Source organism: Myxine glutinosa, chromosome 6 (genome assembly GCF_964187855.1).
Source record: "Myxine glutinosa chromosome 6, kmMyxGlut1.1, whole genome shotgun sequence".
In the NCBI taxonomy this organism is placed as follows: domain Eukaryota; kingdom Metazoa; phylum Chordata; class Myxini; order Myxiniformes; family Myxinidae; genus Myxine; species Myxine glutinosa.
Genome location: NC_136266.1, coordinates 19,376,912 through 19,404,259, shown reverse-complemented (window position 1 = coordinate 19,404,259; position 27,348 = coordinate 19,376,912). Strand labels below are relative to the sequence as shown.

Sequence of the window (27,348 nt, the reverse complement as noted above, 5' to 3'; positions counted from 1 at the left end):
CCAGGATTTGGAAGAGGGAGACAGATAAGAGAGTTCGGTCCTGAGAACGGAGAGATATTGTTTCCTGGCTCTCCTGAGGGTGGACACACACTTGTTTCGGGCTTTGTGAAAGGAAATGAGATTTCCTTCCGTTGGATTTGCTTTCCAGGAGACGAAAGCAAGTTGTTTCTGGGCAATAGCCTCACCACAAGATTCCGTGTACCATGGACGGGAGGAAGGGTATGACAACAGAAGACGAGATGGGATAAATCTGTGCATGAGAGAGAGCAGTTTGCTTTGGAAGAATTCCCAGGAAGAATTTATGTCAGAGGCAGTAGAGATGGGAGACCAGTCCAGATGATTGATGGCTGCTTGAAGACCGTGCCAGTTGGCCTGAGTGAAATGCCAGACTCGTCGACGCTGAGGAGGCTCTCTGAGAATGGTCAGAGAGATGTCCACTTTAACAAGCACATGATCAGAAGAGCCGATTGGAGCAGAAGAAGAGCAGCAGACATTTTCAGGGAAGTTAGTTATAACCAAGTCCAGAAGAGAAGATGCTCCGTTGACTGAAATCCGGGTCGGGAAATTGACAGATTGTGTCAGTCCCAGTGAGTCACAGAAGTCCTTTGCTGAAGAGCCATGGCTGGTGAGAGCGGTACCCACACCCAGCCAACTGGCATGGTGACAGTTGACATCACCACATATGAGGAAGAGAGAGTTGGGATGGGTAGATAGAAGTTGGTCCATATTATCAGACAGCGAGATGTAGATGGAGTCATCACTGTTTGGTGGACGGTACAACACACATATGAACAAAAGGTGGGAGCGAAGGGGAAGCCGTAGCCAAAGGTATTCCTGGGGGTGAGGTGGAGAGAGGGCAGTGCAGGGCGAGTGAGGAAGAGAGTTTTTTATAAAGATAGCAACCCCACCTCCAGGACGAGGCTCAGGTCTATCATACCGGAGGAGGGAGTAACCTGGGAGAGATACCAAGGAATCAGAGACATCATGAAGGAGGAAAGTTTCTGTTAAGCAGATCACGTCTGGTTTGTCAGAAGCAACCTGTATGGAGAGATCAGACAAGTTTGAGCGAAGGCCCCGGATGTTTGAGGTCCATACTGTTAAGGAAGAGGAAGGGGGAGCATCGGATACAGAACAGGGGGGGGGGGGGAGCGGTAGGGTAAGATGTGGAAGAGGAGGAAGAGGTAGGGAGAGCTGTTGAAGGTGTGTCGGAGATTACAGAATAGCTTGGAGAAAGGGAAGAATGGGGCAGACAAAAGGTTTGATGGTGATTGGGAGAGGCGCAGTGAGGTGTTATTTGACGAGGGGGAAGAGCGAGGCAGAAGGTTGAGGGAGATGAAGGTGAAAGTTGGAAGGGGGAAGAAGCGGGGAGGACGCTTTGAGGGGGAGGGGTGAGAGGGGAGTCTAGGAGGGGAGGAGCGAGGGAGAGTCTCGGAGCGGAGGGGTGTGGGGGGAGATTTGAAAGGAATGGGTGATTGGGAAGATTTGGAGGGGAGGGGCAAGGGGGAAGATTTGAAAGAGGCGGAGGAAGAGCGATCGAGGAGGTTCGCGAAGGTTGAGGGGCGGGGCCTATATAACCCGCCGCGGGACGCTCCCCAAGGAGATGAGTTCTGAGTTCTGCAAAGAGACGAGCTTCAGAGAGAAGTGCGCAAGGAGGAAAGAGAAGCGCGGGGAAGCCTTGAGAGAAGTGCACGACGTCACCCTGCTCGCTCCCAGCCTGACGAGGCCCGGTTTGCTGTGCGCCCTGCAAACCCTTCCAGCTTGTGGTCCGAGCTGAACCTTCCTCCCGGTCCAGCCAATCGTTCCTGCCTCCATTCCCCATTCGCGTGAGTTTGTTCTGTTTGTTCTGTCCTGGGTATTTAATTAAGTTTGTATAAGCTAGTAATTTTCACTGTGTCACCTGCTTTTTCCTTGTTCCCTGTAAATAACCGTGACTGCTCCTTTTGCTTGTGTGTGTAAATAATAAATCCCGTTACTCTTCTGTTCGTCTTCTTCTTCCTCTTTACATTCGGTCGCTTTAGAGTTTTCCATATTGAATATCTGTGGCGCGATCTGGCCAACGTTCGGGGATCGGGTGAATCGGGGAAACTGTACGACCGCGGGGCCTCCGCTCGGCAAACATAACATCTTATCCGCGGGCCGTAACAATATATATATATATATATATATATATATATATATATATATATATATATATATATATATATATATATATACACAGTGGAACCTTGACTTACGAGTGCACCAACTTACGAGTTTTCCGAGATACGAGCCGTCGCTCGGGCGGTTTATTGCTTTGAGATGCGAGCCGAGATTTGAGTTACGAGCTTACGCCACCCGCCACCAGGTGGGTTCTGGTCACGTGGTTATCTTGCCGTGCAAGCATCTCTGCCGTATATCACTGCTGTTTTGTTTTCGCATTTTGGTTATTTTGAAAAATTTCTTAGTTTTAACCATGGGTCCTAAGAAATTGAGTGCCAAGGGCAGTACTGAGAAGAAGAAGAGGATGATGTGCTTGGATATAAAACACGCAATCGTCGAACAACATGAGCGAGGTGTGCGTGTTGTCGACTTGGTGAGGCGGATGTGAAGGCAGCTGAAGATTTTATTATAACTTTTGCCGAACTGATAGAAGCCGAACGATACATCCCCCAGCAAATCTTCAACTGTGACGAGACAGGGCTCTTCTGGAAAAAGATGCCGAGGAGGACGTATATAACGGCAGAGGAGAAGAGCATGCCAGGCCACAACTTGTTCAGAGTGCCGGCGATAGCTCGCCTTCTCTTTGTGGAAAACACGGTGAGATCCTTAACATCCAACAACTAATGGGACGCAAACGGGGCGCCCAGTTTAGCGGTACACACATTGATGAATCACCCTGCCTGTGAAACACCGACATGACAGGTTATAGCTGGGTCGGGATTCAAACCCAGGCTGGACAGTTTAGAGTCAAGTGTGTGTACCTCCAGTCCAGGCCATCCTGCCAACTTGTATGCTGCATACAGGTGAAATATAAAGCGTGAGATATTTTTATATATACTGTATATTTAAAAAAAAATTGGTGTGGTTTTTGGCGGGCTGGAACGGATTAATAGCATTTCAATGCATTTTAATGGGGAAATTTGATTTGAGAAACGAGCAAATTGAGTTACGAGCTCGGTCACAGAACGAATTAAACTCGTAAGTCAAGGTTCCACTGTATATATATGTGTATATATATATATCCAAATATATGTGCAGTTCTCCAGCTTTCAATGAGCGCAAGTAATGACGTCACTGCCATGTACATACGCTCTGCCTGTCAAGCTCTCAAGAGAACCCTCTGACAAAGCAGAATTTTGATCTTAGTTCAGACACTGTCATAAGTGTATGTAAAACTCACAGTTACCGACCTGGTTTCGCCCTTTTTTTGGGGCTCATCAGGGCAACGCAGTGAGTCCTGCATACACTTATGACTCTGAAAACCTTTCGGTTATATACCAGTCACTTTTCGATTTCATACCATCAGTGGTGAACCGCCATTAAGGTATCCCATCCAGCTATGCTGTACCTTAATGGGAGCGATAAGTGCCATCTGCCACATGGCACATTACCTCTGGTATCCACTCATTATATGGAATCCCCTGGATGCAGCCGGGAGCAAACCAATCCAAATATATGTGCAGTTCTCCAGCTTTCAATGAGCGCAAGTAATGACGTCACTGCCATGTACATACGCTCTGCCTGTCAAGCTCTCAAGAGAACCCTCTGACAATCTGAACTAAGATCAAAATTCTGCTTTGTCAGAGGGTTCTCTTGAGAGCTTGACAGGCAGAGCGTATGTACATGGCAGTGACGTCATTACTTGCGCTCATTGAAAGCTGGAGAACTCGCTCCCATTAAGGTACAGCATAGCTGGATGGGATACCTTAATGGCGGTTCACCACTGATGGTATGAAATCGAAAAGTGACTGATATATATATATATATATATATATATATATATATATATATATATATATATATATATATATATATATATATATATATATATATATATATATATATATATATATATATATATATATATATATATATATATATATATATATATATATATATATATATATATATATATATATATATATATATATTGTTATGAATTTGGTAGAGCAACATCTAGAGCTAGGTAGATCTGAATAGGTAGGTATTCGGCTGTCGTGACAGGGACTCTACATGTAATGAGTTCTTGATGTTTAGGCGTTTGTCGGGGGAAGATGTATGATTGTGGACCTACCTGGAGGTTCGAGTGTTAAATAGTGAGGGATTAAAGGTAACGCCCCTGTGAGTCTCACCTAGTAGTCAAACCTTTGTCCATTATGGCACTGCAAACCACATAAACATTAGTTAGGTCCTTAGCGCAACATTAAATAATTCCTTTCCCTGACAATGACTTCGGAATAAATGGACAGGAAACCAGGCCAAAAACACCGCCACAATTGGCCGCCACCGTTTACACCTCCAAGGCCTACAAACCTCGCCTGGCACGTGTTATAACACAAGCACCGCGGGGTCGCGGACGGGGAGCGTGGAGTGGTTGTGCAGAGGGCGTGACCTGGGCGAGCCGGCGAGTTGGGAGGCTTATGATTGGCTGAGGAGTGCGCCAATGTGACGTCATCGGCCAGAGATATTAGCGACGGTCGGACGCCATTTCGTGGCAGTTCGTGGGGGACCAGTTCGTGGGAGGCAGTTCGTGGAACCAGTTCGTTGAACAGCAGTTCGCAACAGTTCGTGAGCAGTTCGCAACAGTTCGTCGGAGTTGGCAGTTGGCACCGAACAGTTGGCACTTGGCTGCCAGCACTCCCAAAAGAGAGTCGAGTCAAGTGGAGTTCGCTTGCTTTGTGCAGCTTACATTGAACCTTTGGTGCACGGACCTTGTGGAGATCGACCTCGTGTGGAGCCGCTGGCCTGCGTCGGACGCGTGGTGCTTGGAGCGAGGCCTTGTGGAACTTGGAGCGAGGCCTCGTGGGTACATCAGGGCCGAAAGGAGCCGGGTGTTGGACGGCGGTCACCAAGACGACAAGGACGAGATAAGGCCGTACCCGCGAATACACTGTGCATAAACCAAAAAGACGTGTTATTTTCGTATTCACCTCCCTCGTATCGTGTTTGATATCTGTTGTGTCTGGGATCCCAATTTAGGCTTATTCGATTTATTAGTATTACCGGCGCGGGCTTTTTCACTGTCTTTACTTATAAATAATAAATCCTTATATTATTTTCTGTATATATCTGAACGCAGTTTTCCTGGGTGTTTCATTTTAGTAGATAAGGCGGCGGGCGGAGCTTTGCTGTGTCCGCCATTCCGCGCGTTTAACTTTGTGTTGAGCTTTAATCCGCCATTGAGTTTTCGCCTCGGGAGTGTAAAGTCTCGCAAATCGGCCATCCGTAACTGTGGTGTTAATCACGGTTGCGTAACAAGTGGTGTCAGGAGTGTAGGATTTGAACCCGTCGGACAAATTTTTTTTGTCCGCGGCGAGACATCGACACGGTCGGGCGTACATTGCGCCCGACGTTCGAACGCAAGATTTTTATAGTCGAGGCGGAGAAATTTAATAATCAATCGGGCAAACGGAGCGCGATATCGCGTCTTCGTCAAATTTAAATTGTTTCAGGAATTATTAAAATAAATACGCGCGCGGGAAACAATCTTCCGGAAAGCGGATGTCGGAAATTGATGAGATGGAGGTACGCAGTGAGGCCTCCGTCAGCGTCGGGAGTGAGCCGGAAATGGGGGATATGGAGGATAGCGTTGGAACTTTCCCCGCCGCTGGGACGGCCCCGATAGATCTCCAGACCATAGTAAATTTAATAAATGCTCAGAGGGCCGATAGTGAGCGAGCCAGTCGGGAATTAAATGATAAAATTGATGGGTTGGAAAATAAAATTGAAGGGATGGAAAATAAAATGGAGTCCCAGGGGAAGGAATGGAGGAATGAAATAAAGGAAAGGAATGAACAATTGGAAGGAAAAATTGGGGAAATGGCACAGCAGCTGGGGGAACGAATTGATGGCATAGAAGGGAGAGTGCAAAACCAAATTACGGACAGACTGGGGAAATTTGAGGGTAAAGTAGAAACTCAAATGGGGGAGATGGAAAAAGCCATAGGGGTGGAAATTGGATTGAAAGGGGAATGTTTCCCACATTCTGGCCTGGTTGTTTATCGGGACCGTGTGGATGTCACAACACCCCAACCGGGGGATGAATTTGGAATTGTGCAGCACCAGGGCGGTGGTGCGGAGCAAGAGGGGGTAGAGTTTTTGGGGGTCCATGCGATAGAGCCGGACCGGGTATTTATTGGGGATATTGATCAAAGCCTGGCGGGGCCAGGAATGATTTGTAATGATGATGATGATGAGGATGATTTGATCCAGCGGCTGGAGACCTGTGACAGTCCCATGGAGGTAGAGCTGGTTCAGGCCCAAAGGAGCCTGGGTGATGAGGTGAGTTGGTCCGAGGAGGTGGTTGGAATGACCGAGGGGACGCTCACTGTACACTGCTATTTGGAAACAGAGGCTCCAAAATTGGACAACCAGTTGGGGGAGTGTGTTGGCTCCGGGCTGGATTTGGATCTTGGAGGATCGGGAGATAGAGCTTCTGGAGATTTGGTCCCTGTAGGGAATTTGGATCAACTGCAGGGAGGGGCAGAACAACCGGTGGTAGAGGTTGTTCCCTGCAGCTGCGGTTTGGCAGTGGGAATGAAAATTTGTAAAATAAAATTACAATGGGAAATTGATTTGGAGCAGCCATGGTGGGGATTGGTCCCCGGGCTGCGGGATTTGGACATGGAGAGGTCATGGGTGATGGCCTCGGGCAAAAGTTGCCCCTTTCAAAATTTGGGTATGCCGGCCAGCTGGGGGGCTGTGATGGCGAGATATGGACGTGGGGTCCAGCCTTGGGTGTCGAGGTACGACCTGGGTCCCACGGGGGGTCTGGTGGAGTGTGGCGTCCCTTGTCCGTCGGGGCGCCATCCGAGCCGGCGGCTCGGGCCGGCAGGGTCACCGGACCCTGGTGGGGGTTAAGACCTCCAGGGAGGTCCGAGGTGGTTTCTCAAGCCTGGGATGGCAAATATTGAGGACCACTAGGGGGAGGTGTTGTGGGTCGCGCTTTGGTGGTGGCACTGCGGACGGCCAACTTGGGACTGATGTGGTGACCACCCGGGCATGCGGCCTGGCACTCTCCTCCAGGGACTCTGGGACAACCAGCATGTGGTGACCTGGCATGGTGGTTGGTCTATGGACGCGGGTCAAACCGAATGGACAGGGATGGAGATAGCCTGCCGGACAACCATTGGGGTATCTGTGGAACGTGATGGTGTGAGTGACCTTCCACAGATGCTCCGTTATGATTTATGGACTCTCGGGTTGGGAAGAGAGCCATGGGGATGTGAATCGGGAGATGTGTAACGAGCCGAGCATATGGGCCATGCTCGGCTGGCATGTGTATGGCAAAGCATCCTTCTTTGGTGAGGTTAGTGAAATGTGACAAATGGTTGGCATGGGTAATCTGTGGGTTAGATGGAAATTTAAGGGTGGATTTTGAAATGTCATGGTGGACACTGTACAGTGACGCCATTATTGATCCAGGTGTGTAGACCAAAGTGTTGGAGGCTGTGATAAAATTAATAAGGTAGCAGGACACAGCTTCAACTGGTTGCGGGGGCAACTGTGCTGATATTTGGGACGCGGGGTTATGGGGATGTAGTTGTGTAGCCTGAGGGTCAACGTGGTGCTGTGCATGTCCGAGGTGTGTGGACCATGTCTTCTGGGTGGGTCTCCTGGTGGAGCATGGCTGTTGACTGGACCTTGGTGTGGTCAAGTGTGGGTGAGCACTGGGGGGGCTGCAGTTCTGTAGTCAGACTGGGGGATGATGGGGAGGTGCAGGGGACGTGGCTGTAGGGATGCCACGCACTGCGACCGTGCCAGGGCCGAGGTTGTGTGTGCGGTAGTGTGTGTTGTGGCAGCAAGTGCTCACCACATTGGCCAGCTGGGGCTGCTGCAGCTGTGTTCCTCGCAGGGGGGCCGAAGGATGGATGGTGGGTCGCGCCCTTATGGACACTCATGGGCCATGTTGGCGTTTTGACTGCTCACCTTGTCCCGGTGACCCTTGCACGGCAGAGGTGCAGAGCTGTCGTGGCTACAGGTAGTTGTGTAGTGATGATCACCGTTGGATGCGGATCCACATACCTGCCAGTGTAGTGGGGACAAAAGAGAAATTTGGAAGTATTTGGTAGGCCCAATGTGAAATTTTGGGAATTGTATGGGTGGATTGCACTTTGGACCTGACCAACCTGTAGCTACCTGCACTTGAGGTGAGTGTTTTAAGGAGTACTGTCCCAGGCTTCAGGACTTGCTTTGGAAATTGGGGACATGTAAATTGGAGTTGGGAGGCGGGTGAGAGTGATGACATGGCCGGTGAGGGGATGGAATGGGAGCCACAGTGTCTTGTGGGTGGCGTATGTTTTTGTATTGTGATTAGGTGTTTTGATGTGGTCGTGAGAGTGGAACCTGGAGAGTGAGTGATGATTATTGGAGATAATGAGGGGCGATACTTGTGCTTTTGGAAATGTGCTTTTGGAAATGTGTGATGGTTTAAATGTGAACTGGGGGATTTCACATGTGGCAGGCCATGGCAAGCCCTGTAACACCTTTTACACCAATAATTGTACTGAATTGTGCTGAGTTGTGTGGAGAATTGAATGGCAGCGGGGGAGGAAGTGTGTTTTGGGGTCTTGTGGGTGGGGAAGGTGTGTGTGTCCGCAGGTACAGAGCAAGCTCTGAGGAGCGATGCCTGCGGGCCCCCCTCTGCGGCAATTACCCCTGGCAGCCGGTGGTAACTGGAAATTGGAGCTCGTCGGTGGAGGGTCTGGTTGGGCGCCGCGGGGTGAGGAAGTCCCCCGGTGACCCGTGTTGCTGCGCGAAAGCAGGAGGCAAAGGAGCCTGGGGTGTGTGGAGACCCTCACCGGCGAGGTAACGGCGGAAAGGGGCTGTTGGGCTGTCACGGGGCCAAGAGGTAAAGGGGGGGGGGGGGGGCAATGAACTTGTAAGTCGGTTGACTTGTTTTTGGGACTGCGGGCACCACAGCCTGATGCGCCCCCACCATCTTTTTGTGCGGTACCTCCCCGCTGCCTAGTTGAGGAATGCACACACACGTGAATGACATCAATGCCATGGTCCTGCAGGGGGTGTATTGAAATAAGTGCTTTGTTGATTTTTGAAATGCCTTGATGACCTATGGAATGAGAATGAGTGGTTAAGGGGTCTGTGTTGCATGAATGTGGGCGAAATCCACCGAGCCGTGTCACTCACCTGTAACATCTGGACAGGGCCCGTGGAAATTTAGGGGGATGCATTGGGGATGGCCCCACAGGTAAGGTTGTGTCTTGTGGCATCCACCGGGGGACGCGGTCTGTAGACCGGGGTAAGTACAAAGGTTAGAGTTTTGAGTTTTGGAAAGATGGTTAAGTTTTGTGGTTAAGTTAGTGTTGTGTGTTGTTTGTTTCCTCCCTCCACAGGAACAACGAAGAAAATGTACATACTTGCATGATGGTTAAGGGGTTCAGCATGTTAAGGAAGTGTAGGTAGGTAGTCCGACTCACTTCCCACAGCCCTTCCTGATTTATTTCATAGGTTAATTAAGTGTGTGACAGTAAGTGTTAAGGCTGGAATGGTAGAGCCTGCGGTGAACCTTGCAGGAGCTACGGTTCCAGGGGGGGGGGCTGTGTTATGAATTTGGTAGAGCAACATCTAGAGCTAGGTAGATCTGAATAGGTAGGTATTCGGCTGTCGTGACAGGGACTCTACATGTAATAAGTTCTTGATGTTTAGGCGTTTGTCGGGGGAAGATGTATGATTGTGGACCTACCTGGAGGTTCGAGTGTTAAATAGTGAGGGATTAAAGGTAACGCCCCTGTGAGTCTCACCTAGTAGTCAAACCTTTGTCCATTATGGCACTGCAAACCACATAAACATTAGTTAGGTCCTTAGCGCAACATTAAATAATTCCTTTCCCTGACAATGACTTCGGAATAAATGGACAGGAAACCAGGCCAAAAACACCGCCACAATTGGCCGCCACCGTTTACACCTCCAAGGCCTACAAACCTCGCCTGGCACGTGTTATAACACAAGCACCGCGGGGTCGCGGACGGGGAGCGTGGAGTGGTTGTGCAGAGGGCGTGACCTGGGCGAGCCGGCGAGTTGGGAGGCTTATGATTGGCTGAGGAGTGCGCCAATGTGACGTCATCGGCCAGAGATATTAGCGACGGTCGGACGCCATTTCGTGGCAGTTCGTGGGGGACCAGTTCGTGGGAGGCAGTTCGTGGAACCAGTTCGTTGAACAGCAGTTCGCAACAGTTCGTGAGCAGTTCGCAACAGTTCGTGGGCAGTTCGTAACAGTTCGTGAGCAGTTCGGAGCAGTTCGTCGGAGTTGGCAGTTGGCACCGAACAGTTGGCACTTGGCTGCCAGCACTCCCAAAAGAGAGTCGAGTCAAGTGGAGTTCGCTTGCTTTGTGCAGCTTACGTTGAACCTTTGGTGCACGGACCTTGTGGAGATCGACCTCGTGTGGAGCCGCTGGCCTGCGTCGGACGCGTGGTGCTTGGAGCGAGGCCTTGTGGAACTTGGAGCGAGGCCTCGTGGGTACATCGGGGCCGAAAGGAGCCGGGTGTTGGACGGCGGTCACCAAGACGACAAGGACGAGATAAGGCCGTACCCGCGAATACACTGTGCATAAACCAAAAAGACGTGTTATTTTCGTATTCACCTCCCTCGTATCGTGTTTGATATCTGTTGTGTCTGGGATCCCAATTTAGGCTTATTCGATTTATTAGTATTACCGGCGCGGGCTTTTTCACTGTCTTTACTTATAAATAATAAATCCTTATATTATTTTCTGTATATATCTGAACGCAGTTTTCCTGGGTGTTTCATTTTAGTAGATAAGGCGGCGGGCGGAGCTTTGCTGTGTCCGCCATTCCGCGCGTTTAACTTTGTGTTGAGCTTTAATCCGCCATTGAGTTTTCGCCTCGGGAGTGTAAAGTCTCGCAAATCGGCCATCCGTAACTGTGGTGTTAATCACGGTTGCGTAACAATATATATATATATATATATATATATATATATATATATATGTGTGTGTTTATTTGTATATATATATATGTTTATTTGCTTATTTTCACCAGTAACTAATATATTTTCATCATAACCTTTGGCAATTTTTATTGTTGCCTTTCCACTCAATATTTACCCAAGTGTGATGCTTGTTCTGTCTACAGGCAGCAGGCGTTGTGAGACCACTGGTTTCTACTGTGGTGAAAGTAGATGGTAAAGGTTTCCTGGAAGACTCTCTGGAGCGATCTAAATATCGTGCCAGTGAGATGCCCCAAGCTTTTCGTTTCAGTATTATTCACGACGCATACCTGAAGGTGATTCAGCTTGCATATACTGTCTGTTTATCTGTTATTGTTCATTATGACATCATAACAAAATGACTCATTTGGACGAACTTTTTACTATAAAGGTAGCGGCCCATGAGCTGTACTGGTTACTGTACTGAGCATCTGGTGTACTGTACTTGCAGTGCTCAGAGTACGAACTTGACTTTGGCACGGAGTGCCTCCATGTGGCATTGAAGTATGCTGGTGCCCGGAGCCGCCTGCTGCCTGGCTCTCAAGATCTCTGGAAGGCATGGACCAGATTCCACAGGAATCGTTTCTGAAAGCGTGCGGTTATTTCGCCAATTTCTGAACCTAATTCTCATCTTCCATCCCGAAAGTGCTGGTGATAATTTGAACACATTGATGATTCCAGACATATATTGATGATCCCTCCCCAAGCAGAGTTGGTGGTTGAGTTGGTAAAACTTTGTTGCATTGGCCTGATGGGTGTGAGTTCGATTCTCATGACTGCTCAGCAGAAACTTCTCCACCTTGTGACAGAGTGACAACTTGTCCAGGATTAATTATAGCCTCGGCAGCATTCACTGGCTAGAGTACCCACACCGCCTGACAAGAGTATTGACACAACCAACACTCCCCCACCCACTCCACCTGGCTTCATTTTGCACACCTAACATGTAATAATAATTAAAGGTTTATTTTAAATGAACTTCCATCGTGGCTAAAGGCCGAATTAAGGTCGTCTTTGTAATCATATGCAAAAATAACATAGAAATACAAATAACAAGTAGATGTCATGCAGAGAAAATCCACCCCCCCCCCCCCCCCCCCCCCCACCAAAAAGAAAAGTTGCCATGGATACATTAAATTGTCCATTCCATTAAGATTAAAACTGACGATCATGATCAAAGCTCGGGTCAATCAGATTATAATTGCTGATTTTTAGATGAAAATTGATGATATTATAAGTTTGACCATGAGTTGACCTTTGACCTTTTGACTTCTAAAATAGTTGGTTTCCAAATTCAGTTATGCACTATGTAATTGCTGTTTAATCTCCAAGTTAATTGGATGAAAAGTGACAATTTTTCAGATGAAAATTGATGATTTTAGAAGTTTGACCTAGAGTTGACCTTTGACCTTAAAATAGTTGGTTTGCCAATTCGGTGATGCACTATTCAATTGCTGTTTAATTTTCAAGTCAATCGGATGAAAAATGACAATTTTATAAATGTGACCTCAAGATGACCTTTGACCTAAAAAATCTATAGGCTTCTTTCGTATGACCAACTCTACCATTTAGTGAAGTTTCGTGAAGATCGGTTTAAAATTGTGACATGTAGGCGACAGACAGACAGACAAACAAACAGGCAAACAGACAGACAGAATAACGCACAAGACCAACCAATATACTTGAAAAATCTTTAATTTCACAAGTAATAAGCGAATAGCAGAGGAGAGCAAAAAATAGCATATTAAAATATAAGAAACAGATAAATTGTATCTGAATTCAAATAGATACATGACATCACAGTTCAAAATTTAACAGTCACTCGGTCCATTCATTATGAGGATAAAAAAACAAACCACCTTTAGAGGCCATTTTTCCCCGCAAAGCGGGGGTTGGCCTTTTTCGGGAACCGTGGTTGTTGTTGTTTTTCGGTCCCCTTTTTGAAGCAATGTTTTACGGCCGGATGCCCTTCCTGACGCCAACCCTTTTTGCCGCCTTTAACGACAAACAGGGAATTACCAGTGAACTGGTACTCAATTGGCCGACCTCGGAAGGATGACAGGCTGAGTCAACCCCCCTGGCGTTAATTCAGCGATCGACCGGGATTCGAACCCAGGATCCTAGGATCCTAAGCCAGCACCCTAGCCGCTAGCCCAACACCAGGGAGCACAGGGGATAAGGTATGACATTGGGCTCTTCTTGAATCTTGTTTTACATCTTAATTCAGTTAATTGTTTTGTGTTCCATACTTGGTAGCCACTAATGTAGACAGCCTTTATATTTTTATCCGCACACCTTTTGAAAAAAACGGGGGATATTGTAATCGGCTCCGTCCGTCACGCTATCTCTTCCTAAACGGTTGTGCAGAAATTCACCAAACATGGTAGTTATGACCATGGAAAGAAGATGCAAGATCAGTAACAATGTAACAAAGAAAAATGGAAGAACACTGGGGTGGGGTCAAAAGGTCAAATACCAAAAAGTACAATTATGGGCACAATTTCAAAAGAAACTTTGTATATGAAATCAACATTGGGGGATGCATGAAATATGTAACGATTTGGATTTAACCGGGTTCATGCCCCGGGGAGTGGGGACCTTGGTCACAGGGGTAAAAATGGAAAAAACGAACTTTTAACTCAAACTTTGATATTGCACCATTCCTGGTGGAACTTTATGCTATCTTTACCTCTGCCACCAAAGGTGGATGGAGGTTATGTTTTCATCCCTGTCTGTCTGTTTGTCCGTTTGTCTGTCCGTTTGTGAACAAAATATCTCAAAAGGTTGTGGACGGATTCGGACCAGATTTGGCAGAGATGTAGTGTATGTGACAAGGACGAAATTATTTGATTTTGGTGAACATCCGGATTCGGATCCGGCTACTAGAATTTTTAAAGTGATTCTTCACCATTGGGCGATAGGGACAAAAACGATACATAGCAGGATATCTCAAAAAGTTGTGGACGGATTTGGACGAAACCTGGTGGACCGATTTGGTGTCTGACAAGGACGATTCGAATCGATTTCGGTGAAGATCTGAATATGGATTCGGATATGAGAATTATTTAATTTTTTATGTGATTCTTCAGCATTGGGAGATCGGGCCAAAAACGATACATAGCAGGAAATCTCAAAAGGTTATGGATGGATTTTGACGAAACTTGTTGGACAGGTTGTATGTGTGACAAGGAAGAATAGATTCAATTTTGTGAAGATCTGGATCCAGCTAGTAGAATTTTAAAAGGTGATATGGCAAACCAGGCGGAGGTATGCTCTCTGCTGAGTGTGTTCCAGTTCAACTTTCTTTAGGTGGGAAGCATGGGGATTTGTGATGGTCGGCCATCGACTGCGCTCGAGTTTATTATTATTATGACAGTATTATGGCACAATTAATTTTGTACTTTTAAAATAACTTTAGTTTAGGGGAAGCTTCAATTCCACGTTCCAGCTTTAACGTGAAAGGATTGGTCAGTTCCAATTTTGTGTGAAAATTTGTCGTGTTTGCGTCTGAGTCGGAAATGTCACTCGAGCCACGTGATGTAAATTTCAGTTTTCAAAAATAAATTTCAAATTTGCAGTTTTGCTTTTGGAGATTTCTCCAATTCTATTTTCTTCAGTAATAATGTCAAAATATTTTAAACTCTTGATTCGTTAATAATTGTCTTTTCTGCCATAGGTTACATATAAAAAGGATTTGCATGCTGCAGAAGGTTTGATGAAAGGTGGGTTTTTTCTGGAAGTAACGAGTAATTCATTACAACAACAACAACAACATGCATTTTAAGGCCATTTTCCCTGCTAGAGCGGGGGTTAGCCTTGCGGTCCCCATGACGATCTTCTCCATTTTGCCCTATTTTCTGCATCTCCCCCCCTTGTTAACCCCCTTGCCCGCATTTCTTCTTCCACCATCTTTAGCCAAGTCTTTCTCGGTCTTCCCCGTCCTCTACTTCCTTCTACATTAACTTCCATCACTCTTCTCAACCAGTCACTTTCATCCTTCCTCAATACATGACCAAACCATCTCAACCTGTTCCTCTTCACAGCATCAATCACAGGCTCTATTCCCATCATCTTTCGCAATTCATCATTTGTCTTCCTCTCTCTCAACGATACTCCGCACATCCATCGAACCATTCGCATTTCCACCCTTTCCAGCCTTCGTTGCTGCTCTACGTTCATTACCCATGTCTCGCTCCCATAAATCATAACTTGTTGTTACATAATAACATAATATGTTAATGTTACATAATAAACATAACATAATTCATTACAGCAGTATTTTCTATTTGGATCACATACCTTGCTCGGCCTTCTTCATAACTTGTTGTTATGTATTTATAACTTGTTACTTTTTCCTGATATTGTACTCCCAAGAAGAAAAGAACATTTAAGCAAAGTTTTCTTTGAGTCAAAATCTATGTGTTGCTGTTTAATTTATTGTTTAATTTGCATGCATCGGGAGGTGGCTGGCAGGATGCACATTCACCTGTGAGCTGTCTAGCATAGGTCGGAATCTCGACCGAGCTATAAATTGTCATCCTGGTGTTTCGCAGGCAGGCAGGTGTGTGCCATATCAGGATGGATATTAAACCGGGCATTCCATCTGCCGGCGTTAGTTGGTGGATGTTAAAGATCTCAGTGTCTTTCGCAAATATCTGTTGCCTGCACCATGAACAAATTTCAAATCCTTGTTTCAAAAGACTCAAGCATCAGGCTGAGTAGCCGGTTCGTGGAAGGGTTGGGCCAATAACTCTCCCTGATCAACAACACCGATGGAGGAATAATTGTGGCCGTTAAAGATTCATCATGTATTGGGAAGGGATTCAAATGGGAATGGACTGAGATTTTTGTAACGTTAGGATGTGTCTGTAACGACCCCATGTGTAGGTTACTGTGTGGAAAAAAGCACTATTAGGGAGAGACGAGGTATCGTTAAAATGTCAGTGTGCCAGGAAAGTGAAACCAACAAATGCCAAACACTAGGGGGGGTCCACGTGCTACGCCCCCACTGTTCTCAACACAACAAACACGACTAACCTCTGTCTCCTCTCTAAAACCAGCCCCTCTCCCCCCCCCCAAACTCCCACTCTCTATCCCCCAAATTCTACTCCGGTTGGGGCCTACGCTATCCTTGAAAAGTTTGCTCACTAACAATTAAAGTGGTTAAATTCCCTCTGAATATAAAACACCCCGATTCACTAATTGGGGTCATGCTGATCCTATTTAGTGAGTCTGGATGTAATTGGTTCAGAACTGTAGGAGAAGTAGCATGACAAACACACACACACACGCATGCACACACACGCACACGCACACACACACGCACACACACACTAGTCCATGAATTATAGAACCACCTTTAGAGGCCATTTCCCCCCGCAGAGCAGGGGTTTGCCTTTTTCGGGCACCGTGGTCCCCTTTTTGAAGCAATGTTTTATGGCCGGATGCCCTTCCTGCCGCCAACCCTGTTAGTCGCCTCTTGCGACACACAGGGAATTACCAGTGAACTGGTACTCAATTTGCCGACCTCGGAAGGATGACAGGCTGAGTCAACCTGGCGTTAATTCAGCGATGGACTGGGATTTGAACCCAGGATCCTAGGATCCCAAGCCGGCACCCTAACCGTAAGCCAACACCAGGCTACAGTCCATGAATTATAGCAAGGATTATAAAAGCTAAAGACTTAATTTTATAACCATAAACCATAAACCATAATTTTATAAACCATAATTTTCCCCAATGAAGCCCCCCATTATGCAAGCCACATTTGTAGCACTGCGGCCCGTAGGACTGACGTGAATAGCCAGACCCCGATAAAAAGAACCTCCAATTTCCCCTCCCCTTAACATTACCCCCTCCCCTATTTTACTCCCCATTGCCCCCCTTTATATGTGCTCAATTTGGTTGTGATCATATAAGCTGTTGCAAATATCAACCGTCTCCCACCCCCTCACCTCACCAATCATCTGATCCAAATTCGACACCCCTCCCATAACACCCCCCATGGGACCCCCATATTGTCTGCCAAGTTTGGGGGCGTTAACATGGTCCGTCCTCAAGATGTACAAGATATAAGGGAACAGACAGAAAAGACAAACAGGAAAATGGAGTGTGGTTACAATAAGGACGGCTTTGTGTTTGTATCAGCTTCGCCTGATGTGACTCCGGTTAACAAAGGCGCTGCACTTGGACCAACATATCCTCTTGCAGAAAGTCGAAAAGTGTTTGATTTATCCCAACAGTTTGCTGCTTGTGTATTCCTTACAAAGATGTATTGCTGCCTCTTGTGAAAATGATTCAAATGTTATGCCTGTGAGAATCATGTATTTGACCAACGCGTTCCCTCTCTCTCTGTCTCTGTCTCTGTCTCTGTCTCTGTCTCTCTCTCTCTCTCTCTCTCTCTCTCTCTCTCTCTCTCTCTCTCTCTCTCTCTCTCTCTCTCTCTCTCTCTCTCTCTCTCTCTCTCCTGCTGATGTATTATGCTCTTCCCAGAGTGTCGGTGCTGCCGAAACAGCTTCCTGAGCAAGGGTTATACTTGGTGGTTTGCCATTCCCTTCCCAGCAGTAGTCAGGGCAGGAATTTGAAATTTGTTCATGTCGCTGGCGATAGCTCGTCTACTCTTTGTGAAGGGTGAAGGACACCGTGTGGTCTTTAACGTCCACCAGCTAATGTCTGCTGACGGTTCTCCCATTTCACGTCCATCGGAGGGACGGCACACACTTTGATAATTATTAATCACCATGCCTGTGAAACACCGAGATTTCCGGGTCGGGATTCGAACCCAGTCTCGACAACTTATAGTCGAGTGTGCGTACCTCCTGGCCATCCTGCCAACCCACGAACTGGTTAGGTTCTACTTCCTTAATATATACCGAATGAGTAGAAGCAACTTACCTCTTCCTTTAATTGTACTGTGTATTGATACACACCTGGTGGTTTACCTATCTGCAGATGCCCTGGCGAAGGACATGTGTTGGCTATGCCAAAAGGATTGTCTCTGCGGACCTGCTGCAGAGCTGAAGAGTGCTCTGGGAAGACGTTTTGCTCTGGTGAGGCTCAAAGCTATTCCTGACATCTTGGCTGACCCTATAACCCACCGCACTGTGCAGTGTAACTTTCACATGGTTCATCTTGCACCATAATTCTCCTGAGCACAACCGGCTCTCTCTTATGCCTCGATAACACTGTTAAAGGGAAAGGATTATAAAGTGTCAAAGAATTTTAAAAAATCAGAGATAAAAAAAAATATATCTACTCCCATAATGCTCGTTATGGGCCACCACTCATTACGGGTGTGCTGGTGTCCTCTGATACCTCATGGGGATGGATGCCCCTGCCTTGCATAATCCCAGGTCACCTGTAGGCAAGGTGTAGTACCTGTCAGCCCCCCTTACCAGGGTAACGGTCCCCAGCCATGCGGTTTAAATGGAAGATGGCTCTGCACATCTGGTGGATGAGAGTCCAGTCGACTCCAACAGAACGAGCGGAAAAGGGTGAATTCCCCAACGGCCAGCAGAGGGACGGAGAGGAGTGGCGACGCCCCTGTCTATACCACACACTTACCCGTGTGTACCAGCCATAGAAAGGCAACATGGTGGCACATGCCATCATTGCCCGAGGAGACTCAACATCATCATAAGGATGAGACCAATGTTACCATATCAGGGTTTGAAGGTTTTATAAATGCTTCCAGATGAGTAGTACTGATTTGAAAAGCAACTTTCGCGCAAATTTCGTTTATTTGATCATTTCATGAAAAATAAATAATTTGTCAGCTTTACGAATACGTCATTTATCAACTCGTTTGTTAAATTGATAATTGAATTCACGGCCCATAAATCATGAAGTTGAAGGAAAAATTAAATTCCACTGTTGTGGTGAAACGGCAGCATTATTGTACTTATTCCTTGGGCAGTAGTAGTTTTGTTTTGTCATTGTAGATTCACTACACCTTGTGACACGTTTATAGTCGAATCTGTTGGTGTGCTTGTGTGCGCACGTTCCTGTCGATATTAGGTGTAGTGTACAGAGTGGGAGATACAGTATATTGTATGAGCTGCCATTGACATTGTGTGAGAAGCAATACACTGGGTCCGTAATCTAGTGTTTACCTTGACTCAAAATGCAAGCTCACGGAGGTGCATGTACAAAGCAGGGAGAACGGACGAACCACCTTTAGAGGCCATTTTACCCCGCAGAGCAGGGGTTGGCCTTTTTCGGGCACCGCCCCTTTTTGAAGCAATGTTTTACGGCCGGATGCCCTTCCTGCCACCAACCCTGTTCGTCGCCTCTTGCGACACAGGGAATTACCAGTGAACAGGTGCTCAATTTGCCGACCTCGGAAGGATAACAGGCTGAGTCAACCCCCCTGGTGTTAATTCAGCGATCGACCGAGATTCGAACCCAGGATCCCAAGCCGCACCCTAACCGCTAAGCCAACACCAGGCTCGCAGGGAGAACGGACGGACGTGAGAAAAAACAAATGGACAGGAATTGAGAGAAAAGAGAAACCTCGAGGTTGTGGGGAGGGGGTATAGGAAGGGGAGGAGTTTGATTGGTTGTTTCTGTGGGGGGGGGGGGGGGAAGGGGGGATGGGAGGCGGAGGATGAGTGCAGGTCAGCAAAGATCTTGGGCCTTGGAAGGTTGCTGGATAAACCTGAAAGGTTGAGGTGGGGTGGTGACTGGTGGGGGGACACTATCGGTTCTGTTTGCACATCATTAACCCTTAAGTGACAATAACACCTGGAACGCAATGCAGTAGTAAAAGTTTCGTTTGGATTGTCTTTTCGTGTTCAGAATGAAGCCAGAAATTCCACCTTTATGTCAGAGCAGACTAGTGTCTTCAACTTCATTTGTGTACAGGTAAGTACATTTTCTATCACCACATGAATCGGCCACGGCATGTTGCTCAAATGCCAAATCTTTTTTTTTTCTTTTTTTCTTTTTATATCCCTGTGGATCACACTGTCCTTCGGGATAAGTGTTAACTGACTCACCAATATGCAGTTGTGTGCATACATCATATCATCATTTAAACAAGACCAGCTTGAGTGAACGGCCATTTTGTTTTGTGTCCAAATTTCACTTTCGCTGGTTTTTAAGTGATGTTCCAGTGGATCATGTTCGGAGATTATTTTTTTAATATACCTACTTGTTCCAGTGTCACTTTTACCCTCCCTACCTTGTACCAGTTTGCTGATCAGAAACAGGGCCTAGAGAGTGCTGCCCTATTGAAAGAGGTTCTTGAACACAAGCAATGGCGACATCTTCCAGTCGTGCTGATAATGGTAAGAAAGTGAACATTTCCTCTTTCGTCGTGAGCTGCTTGTACTACAGCATTAGCACCCAAGTTAAAACTATCAACGAAAGCCAATGGGATCGACCGGAACAATTTGATGTGGTCTTCCTCCTGCCCAACGCATTGTAATGTTTGAAGACATTGATGGTCCATCCATCACTCTCCCTTTCTCCACTTTGTACCGCAATGGCTGTGTGGCATGGGCTGGCAGAACATCCTGGACTCCTGCAGGTATGCACACATGCCTCTGAACTGTCTGGCCTGGGTATGAATCCTGACTTAGCTATAAACGAACTGTTATCCTGTTGTTATCGCAAGCAGGGCTAGGCGTCGATTTGTGTGCCGTCCCTCAAATGAACATTAAACTAGGCGTCCCGTCTGCCGGCATTAGATGTTAAATATCCCACGGTGTTTTTCGCAAAGAGTAGGCGAGCGATCGCCGGCACCCTGAACTAATTACATATTCTTCCTCTAACCTACAGGGGGCACTGCTTCAGCGGCACTGCCAAACCCCTGCAAGAACGCATAGCCACGTGTTGCATATCAACGACGACAATGACTTTATGGTGTGGCTTCGTTGGTCGAAAACACCTTGACCTGTTGATAGTTTTTCTTTTTCCTTCTTGGAATGTTGAATGCTCTTCTATTTTCATGGGAAAACAAGGATGATGATTTTGTTTTTCATCCACTGCATCTGTTAGGTATTTATTCAGGTCGTGTTTTTTAGGGAAGAGGAGAAGAACCACCTTTAGAGGCCATGTTTACCCGCAGAGCAGGGGTTGGTCTTTTTTGGGCACCTTGGTCCCCTTTTTTGAAGCAATGTTTTATGGCCGGATGCCCTTCCTGCCACCAACCCTGTTGGTCACCTCTTGCCACACAGGGAATTACCAGTGAACTGGTACTCAATTTGCCGACCTCGGAAGGATGACAGGCCGAGTCAACCCCCCTGGCGTTAATTCAGCGATCGACCGGGATTCTAACCCAGGATCCTCGGATCCCAAGCCGGCACCCTAACCGCTAAGCCAACACCACGCTCTTTTTAGGGAAGATCCCAAACACAAAATCCATCAATAGCAATCCAACTGATTATTGATTGAATCCTTTACGGAGTGTGAATAAATACTGATTGGATGTTTCACAGAGAAATGTGATTCCTGGAACCACAAACTTTTCCAACCCAATACCCTAGCTCTTCCACGAACCGACATCTTGGATTAAAAGCGTGTGTAATTGTGAAATGCTCACACCATCCATGAAACACCGAACAAGTCATCGAGCCTGAACCATTTGACGGGTCAAAGGACAAGTGGTACAAGGGACGTAGTAAAGACGAAAATTGAGGTTGTGTGGATCAATAATCAGTTTAAGGCGTTGAATGAAAGAATATCATCTTGAATACAAGGAGGGAAGTGGAGAATCTCTGAGACCTGCACATAAAGGTGCATCTACATTCAAGGAAGGACTAATAGACAGTCTGTCTGGATTCGAAAAGCAATTTAGGCCTCTGGCTAGTCCGGCATAGGTAACCTCTTTGAGATCTCCACCACGCTGCTATTAAGGGTCGATCCCAAGTTGTCCGGCTTTTAATCTTTTTCAGCTCAGCAGTCATTATTGTTGCTGCTGCTTCATATAGGGGTTGTGCCCATGACCTGACCCTGGGTACGACCAACACGAATGTAATTTATTTAATTATGCTCTAACAAGAACACAAACAACAAGGATAAATGCTGTTTATTTATTACGTCATAAAAGGTGCCGTTCATGGCTGGACCTGTCGTTCATACAGTTGCTCCGTTATACTGTACTGTATATTGATTGTCGTGAATGGAATCTTTAGTGTGCTCTTATGTGAAATACCTGTTCGGCATTGGTTTCAGGTGTTGTTTGCACATCCTTCGTTGCTTTCCGGACTGCACGGAGCCTTCCCCTGCGATCGGAGCTTGGCTCTGTCTGCCCAAGAGAAAGGCGTGCTGGTGTACGGCCTGATGATCAACTCTTCAGAGGTTAATCATATCGATCATAACAACTTGCATTCCTCATGAGGGTAATGTGGCCCTGTGTAAATATCTTGGTCCGTATGAGCTCACGTGACTTAAACTTGTGCAGCTTTCATCCTTCATAGCCTCGTTCACCAAAAACTTCTTGCCCCAAAGGTGCTTTTTCATACGGAACTCCTTAACAGGCCATCATTACCGTACCGTGTAGCCAATCATTTGTAAATTTAAATACGCTTGTTATCTTGACCGGAGATCGCACAACTAGTCAGGTTCACTATGTTTTTTCGTTCAAAATCATGGTAGATTAGCAAACCTATACATTTTTGGAAACGTTATTGCATGGAAAATCTGAAAATCAATGTTTACATTTGCCAATTCCGACCAATTCGATTCGACCAATTCGACCAATCGACCAATTCCATTCGACCAATTCGACCAATCATTTCAATCGACCATTCGACCATTCGACCAATCCGATCGATTCGATTCGATTCATCGAATTCGATTCGATCGACCATTCGACCAATCCGACCAATTCGATTCGACCAATTCGACCAATTCCATTCGACCAATTCGACCATTCGACCAATCGCTTCGATCGACCATTCGACCAATTTGATCGATTCGATTCGATTCATCGAATTCGATTCGATCGACCATTCGACCAATTCAATTTGCCAATCAATTTGACCGACCTTTGCTTGTGTGGAACGGACTGTGAAAACGATGCGGACTATATTGTCGGATACGACACACAGGACGGTGATGACGAACTCTAAATGGCATATTCTGTAATCGTGTATGTTTGATGCCATTGACTGCCTGTGTATATTTTGTCATTGACTGCCTGTGTAGATGTGAAGTTATACTGACTGCATGTGTATATATGATTTTGCTGACTGCCTGTGTATGTTTGGTGATATGAATTATTGTGACACATTTTGATGTTATTAACTGCCTGTACAAAATGATAACATGTATTTGATTATGCAACTTATCGCGAATATAAAGACAGTATTTTGCAATTCAAAACCTTTGATTCGTGTCTTACCATTCCCCATAGCACTAATTTGATACTTTCATTGGATTCCTTGTCCCTGAAAATATAGGTTTAGTATATTTTAAAAAGTTTTTAGGGTAATTAGAGGCAGAAATAGAACAAAATATGTATTTTACAGTGGCCATTTTGAAAATCCAAAATGGCCGCCATACAGGTATCTCTCCAAATGTAAACATTGATTTTTAGTTTCCTTATGCTATAACCTTTCCAAAAATGTATAGGTTTGCTAATCTACCATGATTTTGAACGAAATATAATTTATTGACATAGTGAACCTGACTAAACCATTCGCTGCTCCACCTTATTGGTACTCACTTGCCGCCATCCTGATTTTCAGCGTGTGCATTAAAGCGGGAAACACGTGATCATGGACGTTTGTCACCAATTCTATAAACACAAATTCCCTCAAAAATAATTACACTGCATGTATTTTTGCCTTTTAGAAGAAAAGTCTGTTTCAGAAGTGGCCTACAGTTAACCCTACAGGTACTAGTCACTCGGGGTGCGTCTCACCATCTCCATATTGCAGTCACGTGACCTTGCCACACATGACAGTGTCCATCAGACCCAAACTCACCATGCTTCATTTTTGGACTGCCTCTTGTACAAGCCTGCTGAACCCTTAGGGCTAGATGCAGACATCAAAAATCCTACATAAACGCAGCCATTGTGCCTCGGAGGCCCAACGGATGTAGGTGTGTTTTTTTTTTGTTTTTTTTTCTTTTTCATATCCTTTTTCAATCCAAGTCGATGCTCATGGATGTGTATTTGCTCAGAAGATGTGAATCATTGATCCTATTAGTTGGAAGAATCCCATACAAGTAATGAATGTTTTTTCTTTTTATGCATAAAAAAAATTTTTGTTCTTGGTTTTTCAACTTTTTTTTCTCTAAAACGTTGAGGCTCATGGAGGAGTATTTGCTCAAAAAATATGATTCACTAATTCCTTTATTTCGAATGATTATGTCCACAACTGTAAAAAAAAATCCTACACCTATGCAGCCATTGGGCCTCGGAGGCCCAACGAATGTATTCGTGTAAAGTTTTTTAATTTTCATATTTTGTCACTGAATTATTTGTAACCAAGTTATAGGAGCATATAATGAGGCTCATATCAAGAAAATAATGATATAACATAGTAGTACAACAACATTTATGCGGGGCCACGAAGGCCCCAGGCCTGCATTCGTGTCGGATTTTAGGGTTATAAGTGAAGAATGAAGATTTTCCCACGAGCCTGAATGAATTTTTTTTTTTATGTCACTGAATTTTGTGTAACAACATGAAAGTCAGTGAAAATGAGGCTCATTCCCAAAAAAAAATTGTACAGCATAGTTTTTGCAACAAAAAAACCATGTGGGCCTCCGAGGCCCAATCACTGCATCCAAGGGTTAATACTCCACCCATTTCCCCCAAATGTTCTTCATCCACCACAAAAGCTTATGGACCACAGGTATCCCACCACAAACATACAATTGACAAATCCCAGAAATCTCACCCATTTCCCCTCTTATCCAACATCCCTCCCCCACACAACCTTCCTGTAGTCATCGTGTAATGTTATTTTTTAATCCTAACCCCAATTCATCTCCAAAGAGGCCCACACAGGCTGCTACATCATGCTGGCACTTTTGGCATTACATTGTCTTAAATAAATTAATAAATATTAAAACTTTTGTTTCACGAGCTAAGGCCACCATGGAATTTCCATCATCATCATCAGTTATTACAACAACGACATATTGTCTTTGTGCTGTCCAGCTTTGGTGCATTGAAGTTTGCTATATCGTCTGCTTTACCCATCCATGTTGTTATATTCAGTTTGAGGCCAAGTGGGTACTTTTATTTGAGCCACCATTCCAATTGGGGTGTTGTCGCACCGGTGGTTGAGAGTTTGCTCCTTCCTCTGTGCCCTACTTAGCGGACTAGCAGATTCCCAGCTGTGACATAGTGCGTGCGTTCTGTCTGTTCAAATGGATGGAAGGCACTGCTTAATGTTCTTCATGTAGTCCCTCTGGGTGGTCTTTGAATACAGCAACCCTGACAGGCCTAGCTTACAAACCACAGCATTGCATGCTTTTTCAGAGCAAATCAAATTCCACCAGGGTGAGTAAAGAGTCACCTCTCGATAGATTTACAAAAGAAAACAACCTCTAAGGGTAAGGAAGAGATATATGGGAGCGGAGGATTTGTGAAGTTGCTCAGCATTACCACTCTAGCACTATTCACCCCAGATATCACATTGTTTTTTCATGGCTAAACGTTCACTTCATTTACATGGCGCTCGTTTTTGGAACTTGCTCTTATTATCGCTTTAACTTTATAACATGACTGACAGATATATGACATCGGTCAATCAATTCGTCCCATCGTATCATCCTCAGGGCGAGGCGGGGCAGGAAGCGGTAAGCCGGGCCATGGGAGTCGTGGAATCGCTGGTTGAAAGCAGGGACGGCCGTCTTGTTGGTCAGCTCTTCAGTTCATGAGATGACGTTTCTGCTCTCGGCCCAGGCTCCGAGGCCTTTTGCAGGTGCGGGTGCTGAGCGTCTCGTCTCCCCAAAGCCCAAATGTAAGATCCGAGGAGGTTTGTTTGTCCACCTGAACCGCTGATGGCTTCTGCAGTTCACTTGAACGGAGAGTTGGCGACTGTGGTGCATGTTTTCAAGGGCTCTATCCACCGGATTTTTAACCTGATGGATGCCCCCCCCCTTGTGACAACTTATCCCTCTTTCACCCATGTCAGATTTGTTAATGGCTCATTGCTCACTCTGTGAGCAAACCTGTTGAGTTAAGCAATCCCTTTGCCTTCGATAGATCAACGCCTGCTAAGTACTCTTCGATGCTCCCTCTGGAAATGTCTGCCATGGCGATGCGGAACTTAATGGGATTGCCTTTTGTGTAAAGATTATTTTTAAAAGCCCTGCGAATAAAATGTTCTGTTTTCACTCCTTGTCAAGGCCAAGGATTATATTTCCCAGTGATGTCTTGAGTTGCCGTTCTTCGGAGAGGATGTTATTTCTGCTGTCCTTTCTGTTAGCATTCGCTAGTGGATGTTAAGGATCCCGGGGTTACCCTTTTGAAAAGAGAAGGCCACTGTATGGTTAGATTCTGAAGTTCCTTTGCCCGATCTACGAGGGGAACTCCGCCAGCAACACACAGCCACGCCTCGATAAATGTATGCATACACATAGTTCATGTATAAGATTACAACATGGTGGTCCTGGGATGTGCAAACACCATACCTCTTAACAGCTTCGGCTCACCTATACATTAGGTTGAAGGGGTTACCGGTCACCGGTTGGGTAGTTAATGGCAGGAGGGTTTGCCTAACCTGCTTCTGTAATACTCGTCTCGGTTCGGAGAAAATTGAAGTGTGTTAAAGGAATGTTTTTTATGACGCACAGCTGTGGGTGTGAAGCCCCTTCCTTTCTGTTGTGTAAAACTATATGAAGCTCGTGAATTCAAATGTTATGGATGATTTGGGTTTCATGTGTTTTTTTTATTGCTCGACTATATTTGTCTTGCACATTTTGGCGTCATTACGAGATTCATTATTTTCACTTTGAGGTAGGGAGGGAATAACGTGATAAAGTTTTTCGTTTGTTTTTTTTGTTGCCGAGGCTGTAGCTTTTCCTCACTTTCCCAGCGCCTTTACACGTGTGTCCTCGCCGGGGCAGTTGAGGGCCCGAGCGAATCCCTGCGGGTCTTGTTTTTCTTCCAGATTTACAATTCCCAAATTTCATCTAAACAGGAACCCTCATCTGACCTGGACACCTGGCCACTCGCTGTGATGATGGACAGGTGGAGTGCCTAATCGCATGCGGCAGGT

The 27,348-nt window shown here is 45.9% G+C and overlaps 1 protein-coding gene across 4 annotated transcripts in view; it reads left to right on the top strand.

The window, feature by feature from the left end:
- CRPPA (CDP-L-ribitol pyrophosphorylase A) overlaps window positions 1-26,997 on the top strand; it is a 35,376-nt gene extending 8,379 nt beyond the window's left edge. For 2 of the 4 annotated variants that reach the window (XM_068119723.2, XM_078779663.1), the window contains exons 3-10: window positions 11,311-11,460; window positions 11,616-11,720; window positions 14,841-14,886; window positions 18,116-18,213; window positions 19,961-20,026; window positions 20,356-20,451; window positions 22,340-22,465; window positions 25,904-26,997. In XM_068119723.2, coding sequence (XP_067975824.1) covers window positions 11,311-11,460; window positions 11,616-11,720; window positions 14,841-14,886; window positions 18,116-18,213; window positions 19,961-20,026; window positions 20,356-20,451; window positions 22,340-22,465; window positions 25,904-26,005 — 789 coding nt within the window. In that variant the 3' untranslated portion in view covers window positions 26,006-26,997. Of the gene's footprint in view, window positions 1-11,310; window positions 11,461-11,615; window positions 11,721-14,840; window positions 14,887-18,115; window positions 18,214-19,960; window positions 20,027-20,355; window positions 20,452-22,339; window positions 22,507-25,903 lie in introns of all 4 variants that reach the window. The other 2 variants (XM_068119724.2, XM_068119725.2) reach the window with 2 other exon arrangements.
- Window positions 26,998-27,348: the final 351 nt, after the last annotated feature.